The sequence below is a fragment of the Chiroxiphia lanceolata genome, chromosome 3, assembly GCF_009829145.1.
Source record: "Chiroxiphia lanceolata isolate bChiLan1 chromosome 3, bChiLan1.pri, whole genome shotgun sequence".
NCBI classification, from domain to species: domain Eukaryota; kingdom Metazoa; phylum Chordata; class Aves; order Passeriformes; family Pipridae; genus Chiroxiphia; species Chiroxiphia lanceolata.
Window position 1 is genome coordinate 55,897,381 of NC_045639.1, and position 26,715 is coordinate 55,924,095.

The window sequence follows — 26,715 nt, forward strand, 5'->3', positions numbered from 1 at the left end:
GCCTCTATCAGTTGCAGACTGGTGCCTGCACTTCAATTTGGACCTGAGATGGAGGTTGCTTCACCTTCTGCTAGGCCAGGAGTCTTAGGAGTCAGGTGACTTCCTCAGATCCTCCTCACTGCTGATTTATGTGTGGCACAAAAAATAGGAGGCAGGATGTAAAGTCTGAGAGCTGAGAGGGGTGGACTAGTGTCTAGGTTTATTGGACAGGGATATGGCTCAGCCATGCCACGCAATATGGGAAGATGTGTCATAAATACAGCTTCTTCCCTACTTTTTTTAAAAATTAATTCAAAGTCAATTTAATCTAAAAAAATTAAGAAATACACATGATGAATCACTAGTATTCTATTAAGAAATACACATGATGAATCACTAGTATTCTTTTCTACACACGGTTTGACTAGCCATACAGACTTAACAGGAAGAATTTCTATATTGGTGTTTGTTGGAGCTTTCCAGGCTTGGGAGGCCACAAACTTCTGCTTGTAGCCCAGTGCTCCAGGGATATAGTACTGGTGTTAGACAGAGCCCAGCATTAACCACAGAATGTAGGTATTTCTTCTGTTCCCTGGAGTCTTGAAGAGGAAAGGACTACATGGCACATATCAGACATATTTTATGTTAGTTAGCTTATCCCTGAGCAGCCATAGTTGAACTTAGTGTTTCTCTTTTAAACATATTTAGTTTTCTAGCTTATGCTATTTGTGACATTCTCCTCACAAATCCACAATAATTCTTATCTTTAGAATAATTCTTCTCATATCAGCTTCTCCCAGGGAGTGCACTGGCAATGCCTATGAGATGTTTAACTTCAAGTGCTATTTTACTAGTAAAAGAATTGTAGAGGCTTGACGTTTGAATGTCTAACCTTAGAGTTTGAGGTCTGGCCTTAGAGATGTGATCTTAGAAACTGAACAGTTGTCCTTCTTGACTCCAAACATGGAGTATTTCATACTGAGCTAGAGAGACCTTGTCTCCTTCCCTGCCTTTCTTCGACTCTGCCTACTCTTCCCAGCTGCTTCTTGGACCCACTTCTAGCTACCCACATAGGAACAGTTGCAAACCCTGTTATGTATTCTGAAACCTGGGGAAATGATCTATTTCGGTAGCCTCTTGTCCTTTAAATAGAGCCCCTAACTCAAGAAGCTGAAATGAAGATTTCTGCCATCAAAATAAGAATCAAAATCTCTCCATCAAAATAAGAAAGCCTCTACTGAGAAGTAACAAGAAAGAAAACAGGAGTTACTTAAGGTTATTGTACATTTGACTGTCTGGAAGAAGTGTGATACTACAAAATTTATTGAAAGGCTTGGTTCCCGATGCTCAGTGTTTAAAATCAAATACTATTTCTTCCTTGGTTGTTGCCATGTTTCTTTTTAATGTGTGACTGATGATCAGGCTTTCAAACATGATCACTTCCAGGGCTGCATTTGAACCCAGTTTTCATTTAATGTACAAGCACACATACTGAATAAAGTCTTCTTACTGCAGGTAGTTTTGGTGGCAGATATGCTTGAATTTTCATGGGACTACACAAAGCTTGTTGTGATGTGCAAATCTGGAATTAGCCCTGGAATTATCAAGTGCCTTGAGCTGCACAAACGTGGGAAAGAAGTGTTTTTCTCTGTCAGAACAACTTCTCGGTAGAGGGCGTTTGTGAGATGTGCGGAGTTCCTCATTCCTACATGAACTGATTATGAGTCCCTAGGTTTGGGAATTACTGATGAAGAGTATTTACCTCTCACGTTTGTGGTTCCTGCCCTATGGTGTTGCATTCCCAGATACACTCCATCTGTGCTGGCTGATTGTGCCTGTGCAGTTTCTTTCACACTAAGGACACTCACCTGTGGCACTCTCTCCCTTGCTCTTGTGCCAAGTACTGTGTCACAGCTGCATGATGAGATTGTCTCAGGGCTGTACTCTGAAATAAGATCCAAAGATGCGGGTGTACTAATTTTGTTTGAAAAGAGAATGAAGAGCAGTTTATGTGGAGATCTGAATTCTGACTGGTTTATGTCAGGGTCTGTGGATCTTCCCCCCAATACCTTTTTGCCTCTGTGGGAAATTATATTCATACTGTTTGAGTGTATTCCCTTGTCTTTACACAGACATCTGTTGAACAACACTAGAAATATAATCTAAATTTTTGTTTTCTCTGAGCTGGAGTCACTCACTCTCTCCAAAGCTTATTTCCTTGCTGTTCAGAGTTGTGAAAAACATAGAGTAGATAAAATCAAGTACCGATAAAACTCAAGAACATAAATTCACACTGAAAATGTTTCTAATTCCTTAACCTTAGGAATTACTGTGGACTAAAGGACAGATAAAATTTATTAGGATAGAAGAAATTCTCCTGGAAGGCAGCACTAGGAGTGGTAATATTGTGCAACAAAAAGCAAGGAGTCTCACTTCACTCAAACTGCAATAAGCTTCTGCCAATAGAAGCTTTTAAAGTGTTCTGACGATATTCATGTGAAAAGACTCAACTTCCTCTTGTCCCAAATAAATTAATATTAAATATATGTTGAATTTAAACTGTTCTCCCAATGGGAAGCATATTGATTGTTCATCTATAAACCCATTTTCAAATAAATTAGCAAAAAGATCATACTCTCAGTGTTAAAATTTAGCTCACAGTGTTAAAGACATATATTAGATCCCGCAATGGGAACCAAAAAGACTGATTCAGAATGTTAGCAGAGACCTGAATATTGATGATCTTAGAAAATTTCATGTATGCTCAGCAAAGTAGAGGGTCACAGCAATTTAGATAAATATCTAAGCCATCAGTAAGGCTGCCTCGGAGGAAGTGTAGATGCATTTAACAGTGTGTGGAGGAAACTTGATCAGTAGCAAGAATCACTTCCAGAGGAGCTCTGTGACAATTCCAATGAGCTGCCTAGTGGTAAAGGTGAAGTCTCTAGCCTGATCTTTTCTGAGGCGAAGCACTGGCTGGGTCTCTAACAAATTATTCAGCATTATATGAATCAGTAATTTACACAACTTTAACACATTTATATCTTCAGGGATGTGAGAAGAATCACAACGATCAATCAATTGATACAGAGAGGTGTAACTTTTAAGAAACATTAATGCTTTTTGTTTGATAATCTTAGTAAAAATTTATTTAAGAGAAATCTCTGATTTAATTCCTACACTAGACAGCATGCCATGGACAGACTATGTATCACTGCACATGGGACATGCTTTGCTTCTGATATTTGAGTGGACAGACTCTCCATACACCTGTCATAAACTCACAGAGCTTCAAGAGAACTCTTTTAATAACATGAATAAGCAAGTTTGCTACAAGCTCATACATCCTCCCTTTTGAGAAAAAGAAATAAAGGAATAAATAAGTCTGCAGAGCATGTTAATGGCTAATGCTGTTATTCCTCTGTGTTAGTACTTTGTCTTGAAAACTTCAGTTCAGTAGGTCTGCCCGTCTTCCAGCATATGTACACGGCTATGTACATTCATGACTTCTGCTGGAAACAGATGCAACTGTTTGGAAAGCCTACACACGTGCAGACACTAGGAAGTACAAGACATTACCTCACTGAAAAGCGAGAAACACTAGGGACAAATGCTACTCTTCAAAGAGGCAAACAACATTCATTCTCCACTGTGTTATACCATTTGCATAGTAAGTCACGGATAAAAGACAACACCTGTCTCCCTTTCCGTGTCGAGACCACTATGAAATGCAACTTTGCGAATCAAACCCTAAAACTTTAAACACAGCTGATGCCTTTGAGTAAAATCTATGCAGAACCCACAGCTGGATGTCAGGAATAAAATCTCTTTATTTCCAAAAGTCCCTCGCTCCCCGTCACCCTGCGTTTCAATGCGCCGTGGTTTCAACTGGGTAAAATGCTGGAAGACTGGTTTCCGGAGGCGATCCCGCGTTCTGCCCGACGTGGCGGACAGCCCTCCGGTTTGCCGGAGAGCGCCTCTCGGGGACTGCTTGCGGAGGGCAGCGGCGGGGGGTGAGGCTCCCCTCGCCCCTCCCGCTCCTCCCGTCGTCTCCATCGCGCTCAGGGGCTGGGACCCCGCGGGACGGCGTCGGCTCCGGGATCCGCCTCTCCCTTTCGCGCAAGATCCACCTCGGCGGCTCGGGGCTGGGGGCGAGGGCACTGGCGCCTGCAGGAGGAGAGGCGGGGCGGCCCCTCCCGGTACCAGGTATAAACCGGGGCTGCGGAGTAAGGAGGGAGCTTGCTCTGCGCCTCACCCCCGCCTCCGGCGCCGCCGCCCGCAGCTGCGGGCCGAGCAGCGCCGGCGCCGCTGGACAGCGCTGGCGGCCCCGGGGCCGCTGCGAGCGCGGGGAGGTGGCCGGAGCGAGCATCCGAGGGCTCTCCCGGGGACGAGGGCAGGCAGCCGCTGTCCTGACGGCGTTCGTTGCCCGCAAGGCTCAGGATCTCTTGCCCACCTGCCCACCGGGACAGGCTTGTGCGAAAAGCTGAGGGGCAGAGCATGGGAATTTTTATTTTCCTCCCCCACCACTGCACCGTTGGACATTCTTCTGCATTTCTGAAGGGAAAAAACTCGTCAAAGAAGGGGAAGGAAGAAAGGCAGTAGGGAAGGGGGGAGAAAGTTGGTTGACTTGCAGAAAAGTAAAGCTTTCCAGTGGCTCCCACTGCACTTTGCACCTAGAGACCCTCAGACCACCCGAAGCTGGAGGATGGAGCCAGAGCTCTCGCCCGAGCTCACAACAATACCCCTTGGGGAGAATGGGAGTGCCCACCTGGTGCCCGACACAGCCCTGCTGCCCCCAGAGAAGGGCACGGCCATGTTCATCATCCGTTGTGTGATCCCATCGCTTTACCTCCTCATAATCACTGTCGGCTTGCTGGGCAACATCACGCTTATGAAGATCTTCATTTCCAACAGTGCCATGAGAAGTGTGCCCAACATCTTCATCTCCAGCCTTGCAGCTGGTGATCTGCTGCTGCTAGTGACCTGTGTCCCTGTGGACGCCTCCCGGTATTTCTCTGAGGAGTGGCTCTTTGGGGAGCTGGGCTGCAAGCTCATCCCTGTCATCCAGCTCACCTCCGTTGGTGTCTCCGTCTTCACTCTCACTGCCCTCAGTGCTGACAGGTAGGAAAGCTGGGCTGCCAGTTCTCAGCTCTCTGCAGGTTGGGCAAAGGCTGGCCGGAGCTAGCATGAAAGGTGAAGTGCCCCTCTGGATAAGGTGTCCCTGGTTTGCAGTCCCCTCATTCCAGCTTGTGAGGTGCCTGTGCTCCTTCTTTCCTCACTGACGATGGCAAGTCTGGTATGAACCGGAGTTAAAAGGTATCTGGAAATGGGTGTGCCTGGGCCTTCAGCTTCCGGGGTGTCAGCTGCAAAAACTGGGTTTAGCCCTGTCTTCTGCACCTCTGCGATGGGCCTGTAACAGGCCATATACTGAAATCTTATTCATTTGAGGAAGGTTTTAGATGCCAGATATGACCCTTGCCAAGTCACAGTGTTATGCTAACAGGCAGTGAGCAACTTAAACCAAGTCAAGCACAGAGGTACTTTTAATCAATTTGTTTCTTTCTGCTGAGAAAGTGTATGTATGTGTGTGTGTGCATGTGTATCTGTGCCTTAGTAGAAGAGCAGGTTACCAGAGGTGACTGCCAGAACTAGCTTGGCTTCTGGGAATTCAGAGGCACCAAACTGTTCTGTTGTAATTGTCAGTCTTAAACTTTTGTTCAAACTATTCTTTTTGTCTTCTGAACTTTTAGAAAAGTGGAAAAAAAAATACCCCAAAATAAATAGAAAGTAACACTTTCATCTTCAGTACTTGTCAAATTAGGAAGAACCAAAGAGCTGGATCCCCAATTTTTCCTTCCAATTACTGTGAAGGGGTACTTAAGGAATTCATAACAACTGACTACCTTTTGGACTGTGCTTCAGGCTCTGAAAGACATAATCTTGCAGTGTAATTGCAACCTTGAATTAAATGAAATTATCTTTCTTCTGTTATCTAAGCAGGGTTTTTTTAAGTCAGAAATGAAAATATTTAATTCTTTCTCCATAGAAATTATCCCATTTTATTTTGTTGGGTTTTAAACTGAGCCACTGCATTATACTGGTGCATAATGTGAAGTCTTGAGTTAAGTGATATATCTTCACAATTATAGTAATGTTTCTTTAAAACTTTTAATCCTTTTTTTAATAGGGTCTTGTAATTTTTTTTTTAATTCAGTAAATTGTTTGATTACACCTGAGGATAGTCTTCAGCAGACATAAATTTCAGCTGTATTTGAAACAGGACTGAACGCACTTGTTTATAAAGACTTCATAACTTATGAAAATTGGTTATATTTTCTTAATGATAGCTTGCAAAACATACTAAAGTGAACACCTGTAACACTCTGATTAAATCAGTTAAAGATATGTCAAAATCTGTCCTTAAAGAGCCAAGGAAACTCTGCAGTGCTCTTTCTGCTCTATTTCCACTGCTTAAAATTATTATTGTGGTATCTTATTTGAAAAGGGAAGAAGTTACTTGAAGTGGAGATCGTCTCCCAGTGAAATGTAATGTGAGAGAATGCCAGTGATTTAAGGATTCATTCATTTGCTTTTTATATGGATTTGGAGCACTCATTGTTTGATCTTTCCATATAATTTTATATCCTTCCTTTAATATCAGTAAAGATTCAAGAAGTAATAATGCTGAATCTGTTTACACTGAAAGCATTTAGAATTGCACATACCAGAAAACAACTTCAGTTTGTGTGCTGAGATCATATAAGCTCATAATAAATACATTCCTCTAGCATTTTGGAGTCTGCAGTATATACCAATGTCAGAAATGGTTTTTACTAGGAATTAAACAACTCTGTTTCTTTGAACTCTGCAATTTTATTTTTGGTTACTGAGAAAAAAAGCATTTATTTTCCAGTCAGAAGATCAGCCACTGACTTCGGAGACCAGTCTCCTAGGGGCCCAAGATATCGCTGAGTGAAGCTGGCTAAACTGTCAGTGGAGTTTGAGTTGGAATCACATCTACTTTTTTTTGTACGACACTTGTGTTGAACTAGAGGGTCCACTGGTGTGGAGGGGTTTGTGTCACACTGATCCTAACATGTGTCGTCTTGACTAGATCAGTTATGGTTAATTATGCAGGCAGATCGGGGGGGTGGCAGCATCCTGCACCCAAGAGGTGCTGAGGAGGTGAGGCCTGGCTGGGTGCAGTGTTTTCTCCAGATAAGTGAATCTAGCATAGTATGTTTGTATGCAGTGATGTCACTACACGTGCTCCATTATAATCCAGTACATGTTTGGTCTGATACACAATGTCTTCTCTGTCTCTTTCACAGATAATGCTCAAAGTACATTTTAATGTATGGTAATTAAAGCCTTTCCTGCTTTTTATTCCCTGTTGCCATGGGACTGTATGGAATGCCAGACTTTGATTCCACTAAGGAACAGATTGAGGAATATTAGAATTCTTTGCAACATGCCTGCGTGAATTAGGATAAGGAAGGTTGTCTTGGTTTCCACAGTGTAATTAGCACTTATAGCTTATGTGGAAATTCTACATGATGGTTTACATGTATGTTGATACATTTAACAAAAGCAGCTACAGAAGCTATAAACTCTGAATGACTGTTACCAACAAACTGAAGATTTAAGGAAGAAAAAATAGTACTAATTGCATATATATATATATATTTTCTAAAGTTGCTTTATTTCGTATGGATTTTTGTCACAGAAGCCCCTTTCAGCATCAGTAATGCTTTCTGTCTGACAAACATGCACCTTTTAACTGCAAGCTTCATTATCTTGTACTGAGATGGTTTGAGTTTTGTTTTGGGTTTGGGTTTTTTTTGTGTATGTGTACAAACATGATATGTAATTTTTAACAATTCTTCCCAGACTTCCCTAGAGCACACTTGGAAACTGAAATTAGGAGCACACAGCATAGGTTGCTGCCCACCCTCATCACAGGAATAGAAGCTGGTTCTTCCCATCCCTGAACTCCTGATGGCCTGACTGACCAGGGAGTGGTGCCCAGATGCAGCCCCACATGTGTTGGGGCAGAGAGTGATGGGAGGTCAGCAGTAGTGGTGGGGATGGTGGTGCACTGGTGGTGCAGGGTGTTAGTGTGAGAGCAGGTTGCAATCTCCCTCTGCTATGGTGTGGGGAAGGCAGCATAGGAGCTGTGCTGCTGAGCCAGACATCCCTTTTCACTGCCATGCAGGAGATGCGTAGGGACAGCACCTGCGCCTCTCATGGCCACTCTTCTCTATTGTGGAGAAACTAGATCACGTCTGGAAATGTTAATATTTCTCTGGTTTATAAAACCAAGGAAAAAAGAGAAGGTGGATTACAGAAGGAGAAAACCTAGTAATTACAGTGGATGACAAATGAAAAAAAAGAAGGGGGCTGAAGGACAAAAATATACAAAACAATAAAATAAAAGGAACTCAGGGCACCATAGGGCAGAACGCCCCCAATAGCACTCAACACACCCTGAAAGTGCCCACAGGGCTGATGTATGAAGGCCAGGGATGCACTTCCTAAAGATGTGATGGGACAAGGAATTAAAAGTGGGGTCTCTGATGAGCTTGTTTCTCCAGGGTTCATGGACTGCAGTTTTGACCAGATCTAAAGGATGTTACTGAGAAAGTCCCAGGACTTGGTGTGGTCTTTGATAAGGAGGATAAAAATAAAGAGGTGAGAAGTGTTACCAGAGGGACTGCAGCATGACGCACATGAAGAAAATGTGTGCCAATATCTCCTCATTGCAAGAAAGGGCAGAAGCCACAGATGAATCTGACTTGGACCATTCCATGAACTTGTTCACTACTCCAGGGAGTGCCTTTCCAATTTATGTCCGTGGTGGACCATGCAGTTAGCTCAGAATGCAAACTGGGCCTGTGAGGTTCCTCACTTTCTTCTCAGAGTAAGAGGTCTTGCTGCTTTGTTCCTGGGAAGGAGTCTAGGTAGGGCAAGGACCTGCTCCTGGTAAGGAATCCAGGTAAGGTAAAGACATAGATGGCAAGAACAGAAAGGTGTTTCCAAGGTGCTTTTCAGAGCTAGAGGTCTGAATGCCACATTGGTGTGGAGAGGTGGCTGTAGAAGCTCAGGAGTCAGTGAATTAAGAGTGAGTAACTGTACCCTTTGGCCATTACTGCATTATTGTGTGGTACCCACAAAATACCAAGACACTGGAGTAAACTTTGAAGGAATATATGTCAATGTCTTCAAACAGCTCTAGATTTGTCCCACATAGCCTTTCCTTTTCTCCTTGGCTGTGGTTTATGCCTCATTTTTAATGTAATCTGTGACAATAGGATTAAATTTAATTCTGCTACTTTTCCTACATTGAATTTTCTTTCTAATGAAGGATTTAAATGTGTTAGCTCAAATGCAGTCCTGCTACACTCTAATGGAGGCAGCAAAGCTGAACTCACCCTGCTGCAGTTAAAATAGCATCTTCTTTGCTTTCTTTCTAAAAAGTGTGACATAAGGACACCTTTGATGAGACAAATACTTGATTAACCAGGTAAGAGTTTGAAAATTTAAATTCATACTTAAATAACTAAATACAGTGCCTGAGATGTTTAAAATATATTCTATAGATTTGCATAGCTAAACTATTTGATCCTTCTTTTGTTGGTTTGTTTTATTTCTTTGTTTATTTGCTTTAAATGTGTAAGATTGCAATCTGTATTTTTAAAACTGTAAAAAGGCTAAAAAATGGGTTTTGCAAGTTTACTATTTATGTGATGACTTCTGATGACAGTTGATAAAATCCATTTTGGCTCAGTTTGCATGTCTATTGTCTCCCTTTTTTGGGGGAACTAAGGAAGTGTTTTGAAGACACTCAGAAGTGTAAAAAGCTGCACTGATAACTCCTTTAGGTTTTTCATTAGTAATAGCACCTTAATAAAAATTTCTTTTTACTCATTTCAGAACTTACTTACAGTTTCCTCTTTTGTTGTGGAAGATGCTGATTCAGGCTGAAATACTATGGTTGGAGAAATGTGGAATCCTCATTTCTTATTATATGTGGTGGAGCAGGTGAAGCAGGAAAGTGGACATGATTTCCTTTTGAGCTCTAATAGCTGATATTCAGGGATTAAAGAACCTTTACAAGGAAAGTAGTATTAAATGACATCTTGAAAATTAACTGAGGAATAAAGAAAAAAATCAAAGGTAAAATGAAAGATTATCTGTATAAGAGAAAAACTGTATATAGTAGATGGGGAAAAAAAATTATATGGACCAAGTCGAAATATGAATCTTCTTAGAAACACATACACTTGAGGTAAATGTATTGAATGAATGAATCACTGAAGAACATTAAAATGAATCATAGTCCAGATGTTTCCTTCACTGTAGGCTGTAGCAATATGGTTATAATTACACAATAACAGGCAAAGCAAAAGAAAAATAAGAATCATTTGGCAAGCTTTGTCTGTCACATTTTTTCAACTTGTATTTTAGTTTATGTGTGCCAACTTGATTTACAAAATAAACCTTGCTAAAACAGCTTTGTCAAGTTAAACAGTGAAGCCTGTTCTCACCTATCTCCACTCTAAAATGTTCTTATTGATTTATATTCATTTTATACAGATCAAAAGAATATGATGGCAAATATTTCAGAAGAAACAAAAGAAAACTCCCACAGAACACTGCAGAAAGAATTTTATGTCTGGAGTAGGTTAAGGAGTCAACTATTCTAGGGTAATATTGTCCAAGCCAGGCAAGTCAAATCAGCTGTTGGAGAAATTCCACTTGTGTCCATCTTTACACAGCTGAAAATGATTTTTCAGTAAATAACATTTTCCTCCCAAGCTAGACAACTGTTTCTCAAAATTCATGCAGACACATACATCTGTTAAACTCCTGCCTTTGTGCCTGTGTCCCGTGTGTGCTCTTCAACTCATACAGAAGCAGCTTAGATAGAGGATGGCAAAGTGAGAAATGGCTGTGATGTTTATCCTGGTCAGTGATCAATGCAGTGGCTGTGTTGTGCTGGCAACAGCCAGCTTTGCTTTGACTAATGCAAATGCCAGTGTCCAGTAGCCTTTCACGGGCTGCAACCTAAAACCCTGAGAGATAGCTTCAAAAGCATCCCTCCTGTTTCCTGCTTCTTTGATCAATTCAGTAAAAGCCTGTGCCGGGGACAGACAAAATAGCTGCTTAACAGCAAATCCAGCCCAATTCTTACCAAGCATGTAAATCTCCATTCATTTATTTTATCTGTTTGGCTCTTACCATGACATGGTACACAACTACCTTGTGTATTACATTACAATGGGTTAATACGAATCAAACTGTTGGAATCCTCAAGTCTGCATTTGTCATGTCCTTAGAAATTATGTCAAAAATGAAGTGTGCTTTCTTTAGGGAAAAGCTTTTACATGTTTGCTGTGATGATAAATTTGTTAGAGAATAAATAATAGATCTCTTTTATATGTGTGCGGAGTGATGGGACTCTCAAATATTCTCCTGAAAAGGGATAGTTTAATTGAGTCCTCATTTTGAATAGTTTAATTATAGAAGAACTTCTGTATTTATCATATGAATTTTGCTGCAGAACCATTCTTCCAGACTATATATTCCTGGTGCTAAATTATTTTTATGTGTTTTTATATGTACTAATGAAACAATGTATATGCAATTGCAATCCCTAGGTCTAGACATGTATGTCCACTACAAAATTCTAAATCTATGCTGAGATTCAGCCAAGTTTGACAGTGTAATTACAAATGGCAAGTAAGTTATTACTAGTTCATGGAGTTTGTGGAATGTATGAGGAAACCTCCTTTGGTATCCATTACAGAGAAGTGTGTTTTGGCATTAACTTCACACAACTTGTCAGATATCAGAGAAAATAACCAGAGGCAAACAACCCACATGGAGCTTGGTGTAATTACATCTGCTGCATACAGGTTTGTATATTTCCAGCTTTGTGTGAGCATATATGCAAACAAAATTGTGGTGTGTGTACAAACATGAAAGAAATGGATTATTCAATATGTTGTCATTGTATCTCATATGATTTTGTTTTTTCCCTCACATGACTATCCCAAATATGGTTTCATTTTTTTCCAACTGATTTTCACAGTATTTTTTTTAAAATAGTGACATGTTTGTGTTTTAGCTCCAAGTTTGTCTGTTTGTATTTTAAGGATTGCTATTTTAACTTTTTCCTCTGATTTTTTTAATCTTCCCTTTTTTACCATAGTATTTACTTGTTTTTTCCATCTACACTGATTTCAGGGTAGACTAAGAATAGAAGTTGCAAATGAAACTGAACTGGAAACTTTTTTAAAAGTGGCAGGGTGGAGCCTTCTAGATGATAATACTGGAGCAAATAAATGAAGTTGCTGCTTTTTGAATTTAGAAATTAGAGCTTTGGGGTCTAAATTCTCAAATAGTAAAATCTAAGTCTGTTCTAGATATATTAATAGAGATTTGGTTATTTAATTCTTCCTGGCTTGTAACGTTTCTAGAAATCATCTGACTATGTGATGTTCTCTGCAATAGTATGCTATCTACCATGGCATGGACTATAACTGAGTTCCTCAAGGAAACGGGAGGAAATGTTTTGTAACAGCAGAACTTTTATAAAGGTAAACTGTGGCAGTAAATCTGCGGTATGGTTTAAACATGGTTTAAACTGTGGTTTAAACATGTTTCAAAATGGCTTTTTGTAGTCTCTTTGCTAACTCATGCTTTCTTCTTCCCAAGACCCCCCACGACAAGTGTTATCCCATGCAGGAATGTCCTGGGAAGATGTCCTAAGGTGTTCTCATTGGACCTTGTTAACCCCCTCCTAAGTGGCACTGAACATAGTTTACACTCAGGATTTCTGCTTCCAGGCACTTTAGTGTCTGTGACTGATATTTTTATTGACCTTCTGCTCCATCAGTGATGATTTTGTGAGATCTTCTTCATTGAAATATGTATAAATATTGTTGCTGGGACACATGTAGTAAGCATACTGTGAATATGCAGATAAGCATGCATCTCTGTCTCATCAGTTGAAAGGTAGGGATATCAGTGGAATTTGGATCAAGCCCATTTGGAGATACGGGTTTCTCTTTTCTCAAAGTCCTTTTTTTCTTTTTAAATGGAGAGCAGAGAACGAGTGAACAAAGCCAATAGTAGGTAAGGTGTCCTAGCTCCACATTGCAATGCCTGGTGTCTAGCCTAGGTGCTGACTTTCCCCTCCGCCTCTCCACCCCTCCAGAGCAGAATCCAAAATCCAGAATCCCAGATTAGTGTTGGAATGAGGTAAATGCTCCAGAAAGGCAATAAAAGCCAAGAGAATACACATGCTAAACTGCCTTGTACTTTAAGAATAGAGTTCTCTCCTCACAAGTGAAATGTTAATTTTGAGCCACTGTCTAGCAGGCCTGATCAATGGCTGAACAAATGACTCTGTTTTGTTCTTGGAGAGGCAGGTACCAGAGCTGCCTTTGCCATGGCAGTTTTGTGAAGGTTAATGATTTTGGTGTGCTCCAGTCTTTATTTAAACACAACTTTGAGATCAGGCTCCTCAGCTTTTCTGTGCTTAGCTACAGGATCCTAATGAAGCTTAGATGCAAACTAAGTAGGTACAATCCTGGCATGCACAGCAGGGGAAATACAACTGCTTGCTTAGTTTTAGAAGTCAAGAAAGAATGTGCACAGTAGGTTGGAATGGGCCAACCATTGTGTGAGGCTTCTGGATAATGTTTTTGGGACCAGGCACCTGAAAGTCTGTGGGGTTTTTGCCATGCACATAAATATGTTTGCACATATTTATGTGTTATATATATATATATATATATATATATATATATATATATATATATTTATATAATCACAAACCCATATTCAACAGTACCAAAGCATAGGCCTGAGCACTGGAAGTCAGCTATTTGTCAAACAGTTGTTAGAGCAGTTCATGGTGTGGTTTTCAACTGGGTCAATCAATATTCTCCTAAACAATTTCTAGGCATGATCTAATATTAAACACAAGCTCAGAAGCCATTACCAATAGAAGTGTAAAATGCCTAGTTTTGTTGGAAGTGATGGTCTCATATTGGGATATTAAAGCATTGAACTATTCATGGATGTCCAGCCAATGCCACTTGTCCACCAGGCCTAAGAACAGACTCTAGCACTATTTAGTTTGCTCATATAAATGTAGCATAAGTCTTTATTAGATTACATTCATGTTTACTTGCCTTATCTTGTCTTGTCTCTCTCTTTTCTCTAAGTAGAAACTTAGAGAAACTGCAACTCTAATGAACACCTATTTGTCTGTCTTAAGATATGCAAACATATGTTGATGAGTGACTTGGAATTATCAAACTTAAATATAAATTTACTGGGAATACTGAAATATATGAACTTTTCTGAATAATAGCCACTGAAACAATTTACTAATTTTTCTTTCAGGAGGAGAATTGAAGAAATTACTGATGGTACTTTTAACTATTGCAGTTATAAATAAATGGCTTTAGAGAAGTAGAACTAAAAATCCAGATTGTGGGCAATGAGTTAGCATTGCAAGATTTGTACGAGCTTGTAAGAAGCATAGTTAGCTAATTTGAGGTGAATAGCAAGAGGAAGAAGTAGCAAGACAAGAAAAAATGAAAAGGAAAACCGAAATTTCTTCTCTGATACACTGAGTGGACAGGACAGGTAATATATTTCATGCAGAAACACCCATCATCCTGGGAAACTTCTGTTTTGATTGCTTTCAGGGTGGAGAAATCATCAACTAAAAGTTTAAATCAGACTTTTTTGTTGAAGCATTATTGATAGCTTTTTGGCTCAACAAAGCATATTTCTGTAGTAGAAAACTTTTTTGCCTTGGAAAAATCTTGGGATTTTCCCCTTATGAAATACAGAACACATGTCATTGACATTCGCTTTAAGTGTGTGTACACATGGTCTGCTGGTCTTCATTTCAAATACTGTTCATTATATTGAGAGGTGCTCATTCCTGAGTGAATGCAATTCTTTGCCTTTAAGAGATAAGCACAGAATAAAAATATTGGGACTATCTGTGGAAAAAAAAAAGATTAAGATATCTTTTTTGCATTGCAAGAATTTGTAAGAATAAAATAGAATAAATGCAAATTTCAGACAGTTTGTTGTGAAAGAAGTTCCCACAACACAAATGTGGGACATCAAATGATCCCATATTGTTCTTGGCTAGGTAAATTGTTCTCCTCTTAATTATTCAACTGGAGTTGAGTCAAATGAACTACCATACAAGGAAAAGGACTTTGGTCCCATCCAAAATTTCATGCTACTGTAGTGGAATGGACACGGTATTTGTATTTTTAACAAATACTGACCATACAGCTGTGTTTTCTATTCAGATATGTTTTATGTTGTTAGGTTTTTTGTGTTTGAAATCACCATGCAGTGACACAATAAAAGATTATCACATGAATGCTTTTGTTAAATGACTCTAGTTTTCAGGAAATGCAGTACTATGGCACAGCAACATCACTTAAAAAAACTTATTTATGATAAGGCAAATTATACCAACCCCTCCAGCTTCAGGATTGAAATGCAAATTAAAGCAAAATAATATGGATTTGCCCTGCCTGAATTGTGTCTCTCCTTGCTTTATGACACTTCATTATTATATTTATTTTCATTGTGATGGCATGTAGAAAACTAAGTTATAAATTAGTGTCCTATTTGTGATAGGTGCTATATAAACAGGAACAAGAAGAAAGTCCTTGGTCTGTAGGGTTTTTAAGAAATGACAACAGACAATCCAGAATCAAAATGGCAAGGAGATATTGTGGCAATTCTGGTTGGAAATGTTGGCTGTTATCTTAGTCCAGTTGCTGCCTAAGTGTTGTCTAGATGCTTCATGTTGTTTTTTTTGTTGTTGTTGTTGTTGTTTGTTTTTGTTTTGTTTTTGTTTTGTTTTTGTTTTGTTTTTGTTTTGTTTTTGTTTTGTTTTTGTTTTGTTTTTGTTTGGTTTTTGTTTGGTTTTTGTTTGGTTTTTGTTTGGTTTTTGTTTGGTTTTTGTTTGGTTTTTTGTTTTTGTTTTTAAGGCTATCACAACTAAGTACTCTAGGAAAGGAAGCAGCAATGTAATGGAAAGACAGCTTAGCTCTAAGCATGGAGCAGCTTCTTTTAAAGTCAAGTGTGTGGGAGGGGAATAGCATTGTGGAAGCAGCAGAGACAGGAATGGAGCTTTCCATTCTAGTTTGAAGCTGATAAATACCTTTACGAGTAGCTTTGAAAACAAAGTTTAGGAGAATAAGATAGATTAGTGTTTATAAGGTAGCAACATGTTATAATGCTGGAGGAAGAGGATATTCTTTTCATCAATTTTTTGGGGTTGTGTAGAAGGGAGGAGATTGCTTTCTATTGAAAAAACACTATACAAACAAAACCAATCTGCAGAATGGGCAAGTTTGTGCTTGTGTCTGTTGGCAGAAACCACAGCTCCAAAGAAAGGAAGTGTTTCCTGAGTTGGGGTCTCTTTGTCAGCAGTCATAATGATAAAGGATATAGGAAGACAGAATTTACGTGAAGGTTTCTAATTAAAACCAAATGCGTATTTATGAATATTTCCTGAACTTCACATAAATCTATAATTTGCTTTTTTTCCATCAGTGAAGTAAAGGAAAAGATGGATTTATTGACTAATTTGCACCTTTGCTCAATTTACTGGTGTTTTTTTAATAGACGGAAAATATGCTTTTTTTAATTTGAATGGTTGGTGGTATGCCTTAGCCTTACATTGGTTTTATACAAAGGAAGAATTTGTGTATTCACTTTGGGAACACTTCTCATTTCATTCAGTTTACATTTGATTTTATCTGTAACCTGTCTCTTTCTACTCTATATCTTCGCAAAGATATGAACAAGATGACAGATTTTGTACAGCACTTAGTGTCTTTTTCTTCTCGTTGACACTGAGTACTGCGAAGAGCCGAGTTCTAGGAAGAAGAAGGACACTTGTAGTCAGTAAAGTAGCAAGTAGAATAAAAGAAATTTTTTTGTACTAAACTCAGCTGTTTTGTGAAAAGGGGCACTTTGCTCCCATGCCTTCCAACTGGAGTCAGTCATAGCTCAAGGAAAAGCATGATATTTTACTGAAACAGCCAAAGTAGAAATATATGCCACGTCTTTTTCTAATGTGAAGTCTTCTGAAAAGGTCTTCCATTTAGAGATTAACTAGACCAAATGCTAAAACAATTATTTGTGATACGGTCATTGTCTTGGGTCATAGGGCTGTGGTCAAAATAGTTTGAAGCAATGCAATGGGAAAGAAAAGCTAAAAATAATCTGTAGTACAATATATTATTTTTGTCCAATGCCCTCCCCATGTCCCAAAGACTCCAAACCAGCTCTTCCCAAAGAATGTAAAGTTTTTTAAAAATAAGCAGATGTAAGGACTTGACGTCACCTCAGTTGAATGAAATGAAATAGAGGGTCTGTCTCTATGTAATGAAATCAAGGCAGACAGCAATAGGAAACAATTATTGAATAATAAGGTCACAGTTTTTGTTGGGTAGTATTCATGCTTTGTGAAGAAGCTTCTATCCTTCTTATGGCAGTATAAAGGATTTCTTTACACCTTGGTGTCCAGGGAGTTTCTCACTGTGCGTTAGCAGAAATGGTAAACATAAATTAACAAAGACAGTTTGCTGAGTTTCATTTTCTACTGCATGATATGGGTGAAGATACAATAAAAATCTTTCTGAATTCAGAGAAGATATGCACATAAATAGCCATTATTTTCAATTATTTGGTGATAAAAAAAATTATCACAATTCTGAGACAGAGGACTCCAAGGCACATTTTGACTCAAATATTCTCAGAAGAAAAGGTACCAAGACAGTGCTCTGCTCCAGACATTTTCATGACACAGCCAGCTGCAGTGCTGATTGCCAGCAAACTCAAAGTTGTTGTGTGGTGGTACAGCTTTAATCCAAAATTCATCAAATATCTGCTCATGGTGTTGAGAGGCTAAGAACCACCTGTCAGGACCTGCAAATTAGCCATAAAGGATATCTGGGATCACAACTCCATTTCCCAGCAGTCCCTTCAGCAACTATGTTATATTTGGGTATAAACTAACCCTTGGTATGTATTTAGACCCCTGCTCATAGCCATACATATTTAAATGTCTATATGCATGTATATGTATCTAGATGCTTGGATATGGAGTCTTATCACAAAGTGATAGGCATCTAAGTTAGAGTTCTCAGTCTAATCTCACTGTATAGCTAACAGAGAAAAATAAACACCTCAGAGTGTGATTTAATGCACCTGAAATCTGAATCACTCTTTGAAAGTATATCTCCACTGACTAGAAAGACCGGAAGATGAATGAAGTTATGTACCTGAAGTAAGAATCTCTCCTGACTCCTTTCTTATCAAATTTTCCTTTAGATATTAAAGAAGAATATTTTTTCCAATTCTCAAAACTTTTGCTGTTTCAGAAAAAAACCCCAGCCATTTCAAATCACATCGAAAATAAAAACAAAAGAATTGAGAAAGCTAAAAAAACTTATGAGACAAAGCAACCTTCCAAATTACCACCCCTTAGACAAACTGAAATGTTCTATTTAAGGTTTAGTTTTTAATAAAAACATTAAAGCATAACTTACATAAAAAAAAAAAATAAAAATCTAAGGGAAACATTAAGATATCCCCCATAAATTTTTCTCAAAGTATACTTGCCCTTTTAGCATGTACATTTTCTTGTGGAAAATTTCAATTTTTCTCTCTTCCTGCAATGATGTTGTTTAATAAAATAATTCCTGACCAGAGTCTACCTCTGTTTGTTTACTTTACTTTGTCGTAGAGTGATATTTCCATTCTCTGCAATTCTTCCTGTTTTCATTGTAAGGGCTATGAAATTATCAATTCCACAAAGGTTTATATGTAATCATATATTATGAGACAGTTTTCCAAAATGCAGTGTAGAGCAGCAGCTTCCAACTATGGATGTGGAAATGTTTAAGTAAGAGTTTAGTAGTTGCAGGCTGTTGGGAGTAATTTCTGCCTGACTTTATGGAGATGTATATATTCCTCTGAGGAGGACTGGGGTTATCCTAGAGTAGGAAAGCTATGGTGGCAGACAGGAAGGAGCCCTGGGCTTCAGGAGCTGAGGAGGGAAGGAAATGCTAAGTGTGCGTGTGCTGGTACAAGAGGGAGGTGGAAATACAGAGGTAGGATGCACATTTGAAGATTTGCTGGGCGGTATTGGGAGAAAGAAAGTGCGGAGTCATGGCTGATACTGGGCTTTCACCACACTGGCTTGGAACGGGCACCTACAGCCACAGGTTATGGTGCCTCCCTCTGCCACCTCTGATGAATATGTATACAAATAAAGGTAGAGATTTAGAGAATGCAAATTTAAGAAAGATTACAAGCCCCTTGACATTTCAAATAAGAGCAAAACACATTATTTTAATCAAAAGCATGAAGTGATCTTGTGCATCACATGTTGAATTTGAATACCTTTTAATTTTCATCTGCATTTTGATCAATTTCAGGTACAAAGCAATTGTAAATCCCATGGACATCCAGACCTCCAGTGCAGTGCTATGGACCTGTCTTAAAGCCACTGCCATCTGGGTAATCTCCATGCTCCTAGCAGTTCCTGAAGCAGTGTTCTCCGAACTGGCTCACATCAATGACACAGATAATGCCACTTTCACAGCGTGCATACCATACCCCATGACAGATGACATGCACCCAAAGATCCATTCTGTGCTGCTTTTCCTTGTATATTTCCTTGTGCCTCTTGTGATTATTAGTATCTACTACTATCATATTGCAAAGAGTTTAATAAAAAGTGCTCACAACATCCCTGGAGAATACAGTGAGCATTCCAAAAGACAGGTAAGCAATTTGCTTTTTACATCCTGTTGGAAGATTTGTGGTTTTTATACACTTATTAATGAAAGTAAAGGAATTATAACACATAAATAGTTTGGATTTTACAGAAGATGAGTTCAGTTTTCACATGAACTAAGACAAGGATTATCTGAAAAATCTCCTAGTTTTCACAATTACTCAGTATTAAGCCCAGTATGTAAATTAATATGAGCAAGGAAAAATATAAATTCAATGCCATCAATCCACATTCTTAACAGTAAATGACATTGGTACATGTGCTTTTATATGCTGCTAATTTAACCATTACTTATGTTCACACTAAAGAATGATGGTTTTTGTAGTTAATGTAGACAGGCTTCACCTGTCTCTATAGGCAGCCATTTTGGGAAAGAAATCTTTGAGAATTGTCCCTCTTTTATTTGTACTTGGAAATGAGAAAACTGACATAAGCAGGGAAAATTTATGTAGAAGTCTAAGGTCTTCTCAGACCAAGGAGTGCTGAAAAGATGAACACAGAGCATTAACTGATTATTTTTTGACTTTCTTAGTAGATCTTCCTTGGATATAATCCTGAACTCTCACTTTTCTAATATCCTTTCTGTTATACATGCTATAACACTCTTGGTATAGATTCTGTATACCTTTGAGACAAAGCTTTTTAAAATGCTGGACAAAGCCATCTTCCCTGTAAGGCACAGGAAGCAGTAAAATAGCAACATTAGCAGGAACATTTATATGTACGAATATCAGTTTTGCAGTGAAAGTACCTTGACCACTTTGCAAAAGCATTAGTAGTGATAGAGAAAAATACTTATGCCTATTAAAACAACTTTGAATGATTTTCTCTTCCAGAATTTTATAAAACTACTTCCATACTAACTGAAATCTCCTTGCATATATAGTATGTACATATTCATTTAAAGGAAAGACTACATTCCCTCATGTCCTTTTTGATCAGCATTTCATTTCTACTCTGGTCTGTTTCTTGTCAAAAGTGCGTACATATTAGCACTTCAGGTATTATTTTATTTTCTTGTGAAATATAGAGAGCCTTTTGGCTGAACTCTCTAGATGGAAAAAAAATGTTTAATTTATATCACATTTCTGAACTCACATGTATTTTCAAAGTAAGAACATATTTTTTCATTCTACTTGTTTTTTTTTTCTTTTTTTAATCTATGAGGCTCAGAAGAATAGAAAATTCTGGTATACTTACATGTCTTCCAGCAAGAGGAAATAAATTCAGACTATTGCTATCAAGTCATGTTTCTTTAAGCCAAGCGTAAAATTCACTCTCTGCCTCTGCACCTTTTAGTTTGCTCTTGCAATATGAGTGCAAATGCTACCAAATTGAAACGTTAGAGTTTTCCCATCTTTTGGGAATTCCCCACTATTTTTTGTTTAGATAGAGACAAGAAAACTACTTAAAGATTAATTTCACAAATTTTGAAACCGTTAGAATAAATTTGCTTCATTTTTTTTTCCAGAAAATTGAGCAGAGCTAGAGAACTTTCCTGCATTTGCAAAATATTCATACCTCATATACATAATAAATCTTTTAGGAAGAATATGAAGAAACTTTCTGCCTCTCTTTGGTGCCTTCTATCTGTCCAGTCTCTCTCTCACTTTGGATTCACTGTGTAGGCTCATATCTGGCCAAATTTTCAGCCATTCTCAGTAGCATCACTGTAATCCATTATAACTTAGTGCTGAAATTAAGGTACATTTCATGTCATTATTGAAGATTTAATGGAACCTTTCACTTTACCCTGGAATTAAGATGTTTTATACTGCGTAATGCAGTTTTGGTGGTTTCTCTAGGAGAGAGGGGCAAGCTGAGGCACTTCAGGAAAAACAATGGGATATAAATATATCTATATATATCTATGTATATATATATATAGAATGGCTAACACCCTAGTAATGTCTCTACATTTCATTCACAGTGTCTCTAGATTTTAAAGCCAACAGTTTCTAAATAGCTTTCTAACTAAAACTTAAGTTTCAAGCCAAGCATTGAGATCTCATCAGAAAGGATTATGGTTCATGACATCCTTTGGTGCTTACTTTCAGGCTAAAAGCCAATGTTTCCTTGGGTCATGAATCAGTCTTGCTGTGTATATCGTATAGAAAGAGCAACCTTGTGTAACTGTGAACAGCTAGGATCTGTCAGTGAAAGTAAGCTGAAAGTGGGAAAGGAAAGTAAATGAGACGGAACAAGTAATTCAACCCCTGAAGGAAGCATTTTTACTGGCCTTACGTATGATAGTTGTTGAAGCTAATATAAAGCAAAATACGACATGTTTTAATTAAGTCTGTTATGTGGAGTAGTTCTATTCGTTGTTGTTCATTTGGGTTCTCTTCATCTTTTTAGATGGAAACTCGGAAACGTCTGGCAAAAATTGTTCTAGTTTTTGTTGGCTTCTTTGCTATCTGCTGGTTTCCTAACCATGTGCTATACATGTACCGATCTTTTCATTACAATAAGATTGATCCATCAACAGGACATATGGTTGTTACCTTAGTGGCCCGAGTGCTAAGCTTCTGCAATTCTTGTGTCAACCCATTTGCATTGTATTTTCTCAGTGAGAGTTTCAGAAGGCATTTCAACAACCAGCTTTGCTGCAGGAAGAAAGCTCAGCAAGAGAGATCTGCCAGCTACTTGCGCAACTCTTCTGCCATTCAAATGACTTCCCTGAAAAGCAATACCAGGAACACAGCAACTACCATGACACAACTGAATGGGCACAACTTGAAACAAGAAATGTCATTATGATTTAACATGTGTAAATTTTGACTGTGAAACAAATTTGAACATTTTATTTGCAGTTTGTAACTCGCTTTTGGCTCTCGTGATTAGACTGTCTAAATACTCAAAATAGAGGTTCTCTCAAAGTCTGGCCAGTATCAGATTATCTCACACCTAGTCTGACTCTTAGATAGAAATGAGCAGTACATTTTATTGAGAAACCAAAACTGGCTGGTGTTACACTGTACTTTAAAGGACATGCTAGTATGTGTTTAACATGAAGGAAAGCAGAGTATCTGATATAATATTGCTTTAAAAAGTTTAGATTTTGTGATTTGAAAAAATATGTATTTTCAACTGAATATTGATCCAGGCTTATGTTTTACTCTAATAGATTTTGCATTATTTTAACTGTGTGGTATCTACAAACATTGCTCGTTAAGACTGTTAGGCATTTTGGACTCAATGAAAGGGCCATTGCAAAACATAAATTCTAGTTTCAGATAAAAAAATATTCAAGTATCGAGTGCCAGATCTTTACCTCATTGAAATCCACCTTGTTTGTTCACTTTGGTAGACATACATGTTGAGATTTTACTCTTTGAAGTTTCTGTTTGCTGCTGAGGTCAGAAGTTTATCTGCTAAAATTTCATTCTTTTCATGGTTAACATATCAAAAGAAAAATGTGTGCAAAATGCAGGTTTTCTAGAACTCAGTGTCTGAAAGCTCATTTCTCTGACTGTTAAGACTGTAGCACCATTGGTTTAGAGTTTCTACATGCTATATATTTGCTGCTAACTGATGTTGATATCAGTACACAGCTAAGAAGGATGCTAAGTGTACTGGGAGGGTTGAACATTCGAGAAGGTAAAATTCTGAGTGCCTACTTCATGGGGGTTCTGTGGCAAGTCTTCATATAGCTCAGCAAGATCTCAGAGTGCAGAATCCAGATTAAGACCAGACAAAACCAAACTGAAGGATGCCATGCAGGAGCGCACTCAACACACTCTGATGGCTAAGGATCATCCAGACCATGGGCCAGACAAGTCCTAGTCTGAAACAACCCCCAACTAATGAAACATGGGTGGCTGGCATGAGTAGCTGGCATTGGTTGCTCAGTACCAGCTGTTTGCTTTCTGTGTTTCAAGCACATGTGTTATGAGGAGTTGGTGAATGAGCGGGGGTTATGTAGTCTGGAGAAAAGGAGGCTCAGGGGGACCTTATCAGTCTCTACAACTCTGCGAAAGGAGGTTGAAGCCTGGTGGGGGTGAGTCTCTTCTTCCAAGTAATAAGTGACAGACCGAGAGGAAATAGCTTCAAGCTGTATCAGGGAATGTTTAGATTAGATATTAGGAAAAATTTTTTCACTGAAAGGGTGATCAGGCATATTAGAATAGGCTACCTAGGTAAGTGCTGGAATCACCATCCCTGGAAGTGTTCAAAAAGAGTGTGTATATATCAGTTGGGGATATGGTTTAGTGGTGAACATGGTGGTGCTAGGCTAATGGTTGCGTGCGATGATCTTAGAGGTCCTTTCCAATTTTAACTTATAAAGATTCCAATAGAATCTTATGATTCTATTCTATCTTCTAGATCTATTCGTCATGCACACACTGTTTACCAGTCTCAACAAAGCTCCAGTACTGTTGAAAATTTGACACTTTTTCTTTTCCTGAAGGCCCATGTGCATAAATAGTCAATGCACTTCTGAAAATCCTGTCTGAGCTGCCTAAAAAAATGATTTTCAAATGTTTTTGTTAGTCATTCCAGTGCCATGGGCAGCATACATCTTTGTCATTATTCCTAGGAGGACATTTTCAAGGTACATGGTCAGTGCAGACCTGGGATTAAAACAACTGGGAATGCTGTGTGAGGCTCTAATACCAATTACCATCATGTCCAGAACAAATTTGCTAGGAGGATCTATTCCTCTTTTTTTTCAGTTACAGATCTCTGCTAGGGATACTCCATACAAAGCTTGCAAAACTGCTCTTCAAATCTCAAGAAAGCAAGAAGTTCAGCCCTAAAATAGTATATTTTTTAAAAATTTTTTTTAATCAGTTCACATGCCAACACAGGTAGTCAACTAGGCACAAAGACGGAAACATATTTCTGCTGCTCGGGCAAGGCTGTTTATATAAAAGTTTCTGGGGGGAGTCAGAGCTGATTCCCCCTTACACAGCTGCATGGTGTCAGATGAATAATTATTCCCAAGCCAGGTGAGAGGCTAGCTGGGGCAGGGTTTGTTTTGTGTCTGAGTTTCAGAGAGAAAATGCTCAGAGTATCCTTCTTAGGAGAAGGGGCAGTAATGGCAGATAAAGGCACCTTGTGAAATTATTTTGTTATGGCCAGTTCATGAGCCAAATGTAATTTTAAATAGCTTTTTCTTTGAAATTGAATGGAACTGCGCCAGCACAGCTCTCTCTGTCACAACATTGTATCCTCAACTTCTGCAGTGACTTGTCTAAGGTGAATACTAGGAAGTACACCAGAAATTTAGATTGGATTTCAGAATTAGTTTCCAGCCTTATAATTTCAAAAGCTGAAGTGCTAATGCAGTGTAGCAACTCACTACTCCTTTTGTCCTTATTTATGCACTTGCACTTATTTAGTTCTGTTTGTAACTGTGGAACCATCGGAAGTTCAAAATTTCTTTCTCAATTCCCCTGTCTTCAAGACTAGTCATACCCCTACCCCAATTTTTAAAGCAGCAAGAAGTTAAACTGATGTAATCTGTACATGATTTAGCTAATTATCTGAGAAAAAAAATCCCCAGTTTTTACCACTCAACAGGGAAAGTAACAGATTGAAGTTCTTAATGCCAACCAGCATGGTCCAGTTGGAGGACCTATAGGGTGATGTAATCTAGTTAAAGTTGTGTGCAGCATTCAAATGAGAAAACTTATGAAGTTCAGTGTAGTTCAGCTCCATATTACCTGCCCTAGCTGATTGCAGTTGCCCTGTGGCTCCTTGGAAGGCTTTACACAAAGGAGCCAATTGATTTGAACTTGTAAATCTATGTGTAATGGTTTAGGAAATTGTCACCTGTCGTGGTTTAGGAATGGTATTCCACAATCTAGTGTTCTAAAGTTTTGGATTCCGCACTTCTGAGCAGTCTCAAATCCTTTTTACTCACAAATATTTCACACCTGCAAAACACAAAAGCTTAATCTTCCTTTGTCAATTCTTAGTGCTGATCGTTGGCTGCAGTCAAGTTCCCCCTTCATTTGTGCTGGTTTTTTTCTGGTTCCCAGCTCCTGATTTTGTTTAGCAACTTTCTACACTGCATAGCATTTCACAGGACTTCTAAATCCATTGTGTTCTTTATTTCCTAAATGCATTTGTCTGATGGGGACATTACCAGATGATACAGGTGCCCTACCGGAAAAATAATAATCTAATTTGTAGTAGATTTGATGCTTGTGTTTGATTCATACTCTCACTCAGAATCTTAAGTGCTGTGGTGTTATGGACAGCATGAGCCAGCTTTCTGGCGGAACTGCAAGCTACATTTCTTTTTGTTGCGAGGGGAAGGTGTTCTAGACTATAACTCCTTCTTGTCAGAAAATCAGCACAATTTTAGTTCATTATTTCCCAGGCCTAATACTTCAAGTCTGTTTTGAGTAAGTAACCTAAACTGTATATAGCTCCTCTCAAATTCTTGTAGCATGGCGTGCCGGAATTAGTTAATCTTTCTGGAGCATTACTGGGTGTACTGCTAGCCCAATATGCGCATTTTTGAAGTGTCTGTTACTGTGTTTCTGTACATATTGTATACAAGTACAGCTGTATGTATAAAGCTATTTTCAGAGAACACTGCTTGCTAACAATTAAATGATTGTAGAACACATTTTATGAAGTATTTTCTTCTAACTGTAGTCAAAGAAACAAAGGAAATCCATAAATGAGATAACCTTTTCACATACTACATTTAGATCTATGCTAAAACAGTTGTTAAAATACCACCTGATTATTTCTTTCTGTTATGAAAACTTTCTCATTTCAGAAACATCAATTCTTTCCTGTCAGTATGGTTAAATTCTTAACTGACCTGAGACACCACATTTAGTATTACACTGTGACATGATAATTATCTTCAACAAAACCACTTCAGTTACAATATGGAACAAATCTTT

General features: G+C 38.6%; 1 protein-coding gene across 1 annotated transcript; it reads left to right on the forward strand.

Moving 5' to 3' along the window:
• The first annotated feature begins 4,461 nt into the window (after nt 1-4,461).
• On the forward strand, nt 4,462-26,484 carry NMBR (neuromedin B receptor). The gene is made up of 3 exons (XM_032684473.1): nt 4,462-5,100; nt 19,485-19,833; nt 22,205-26,484. The coding sequence occupies exons 1-3, from the start codon at nt 4,685-4,687 to the stop codon at nt 22,604-22,606; spliced, it is 1,167 nt and encodes a 388-aa protein (XP_032540364.1). The 5' UTR covers nt 4,462-4,684; the 3' UTR covers nt 22,607-26,484.
• The last annotated feature ends 231 nt before the right edge of the window (nt 26,485-26,715 follow it).

Excerpts from the sequence above, each read along its gene's own strand:
- NMBR (XM_032684473.1), top strand. The coding sequence starts at position 4,685 with ATGGAGCCAGAGCTCTCGCCCGAGCTCACAACAATACCCCTTGGGGAG. Across the intron at positions 5,101-19,484 it reads ACTGCCCTCAGTGCTGACAG|GTACAAAGCAATTGTAAATC; the intron begins GTAGGAAAGCTG and ends GATCAATTTCAG. Across the intron at positions 19,834-22,204 it reads GTGAGCATTCCAAAAGACAG|ATGGAAACTCGGAAACGTCT; the intron begins GTAAGCAATTTG and ends TCATCTTTTTAG.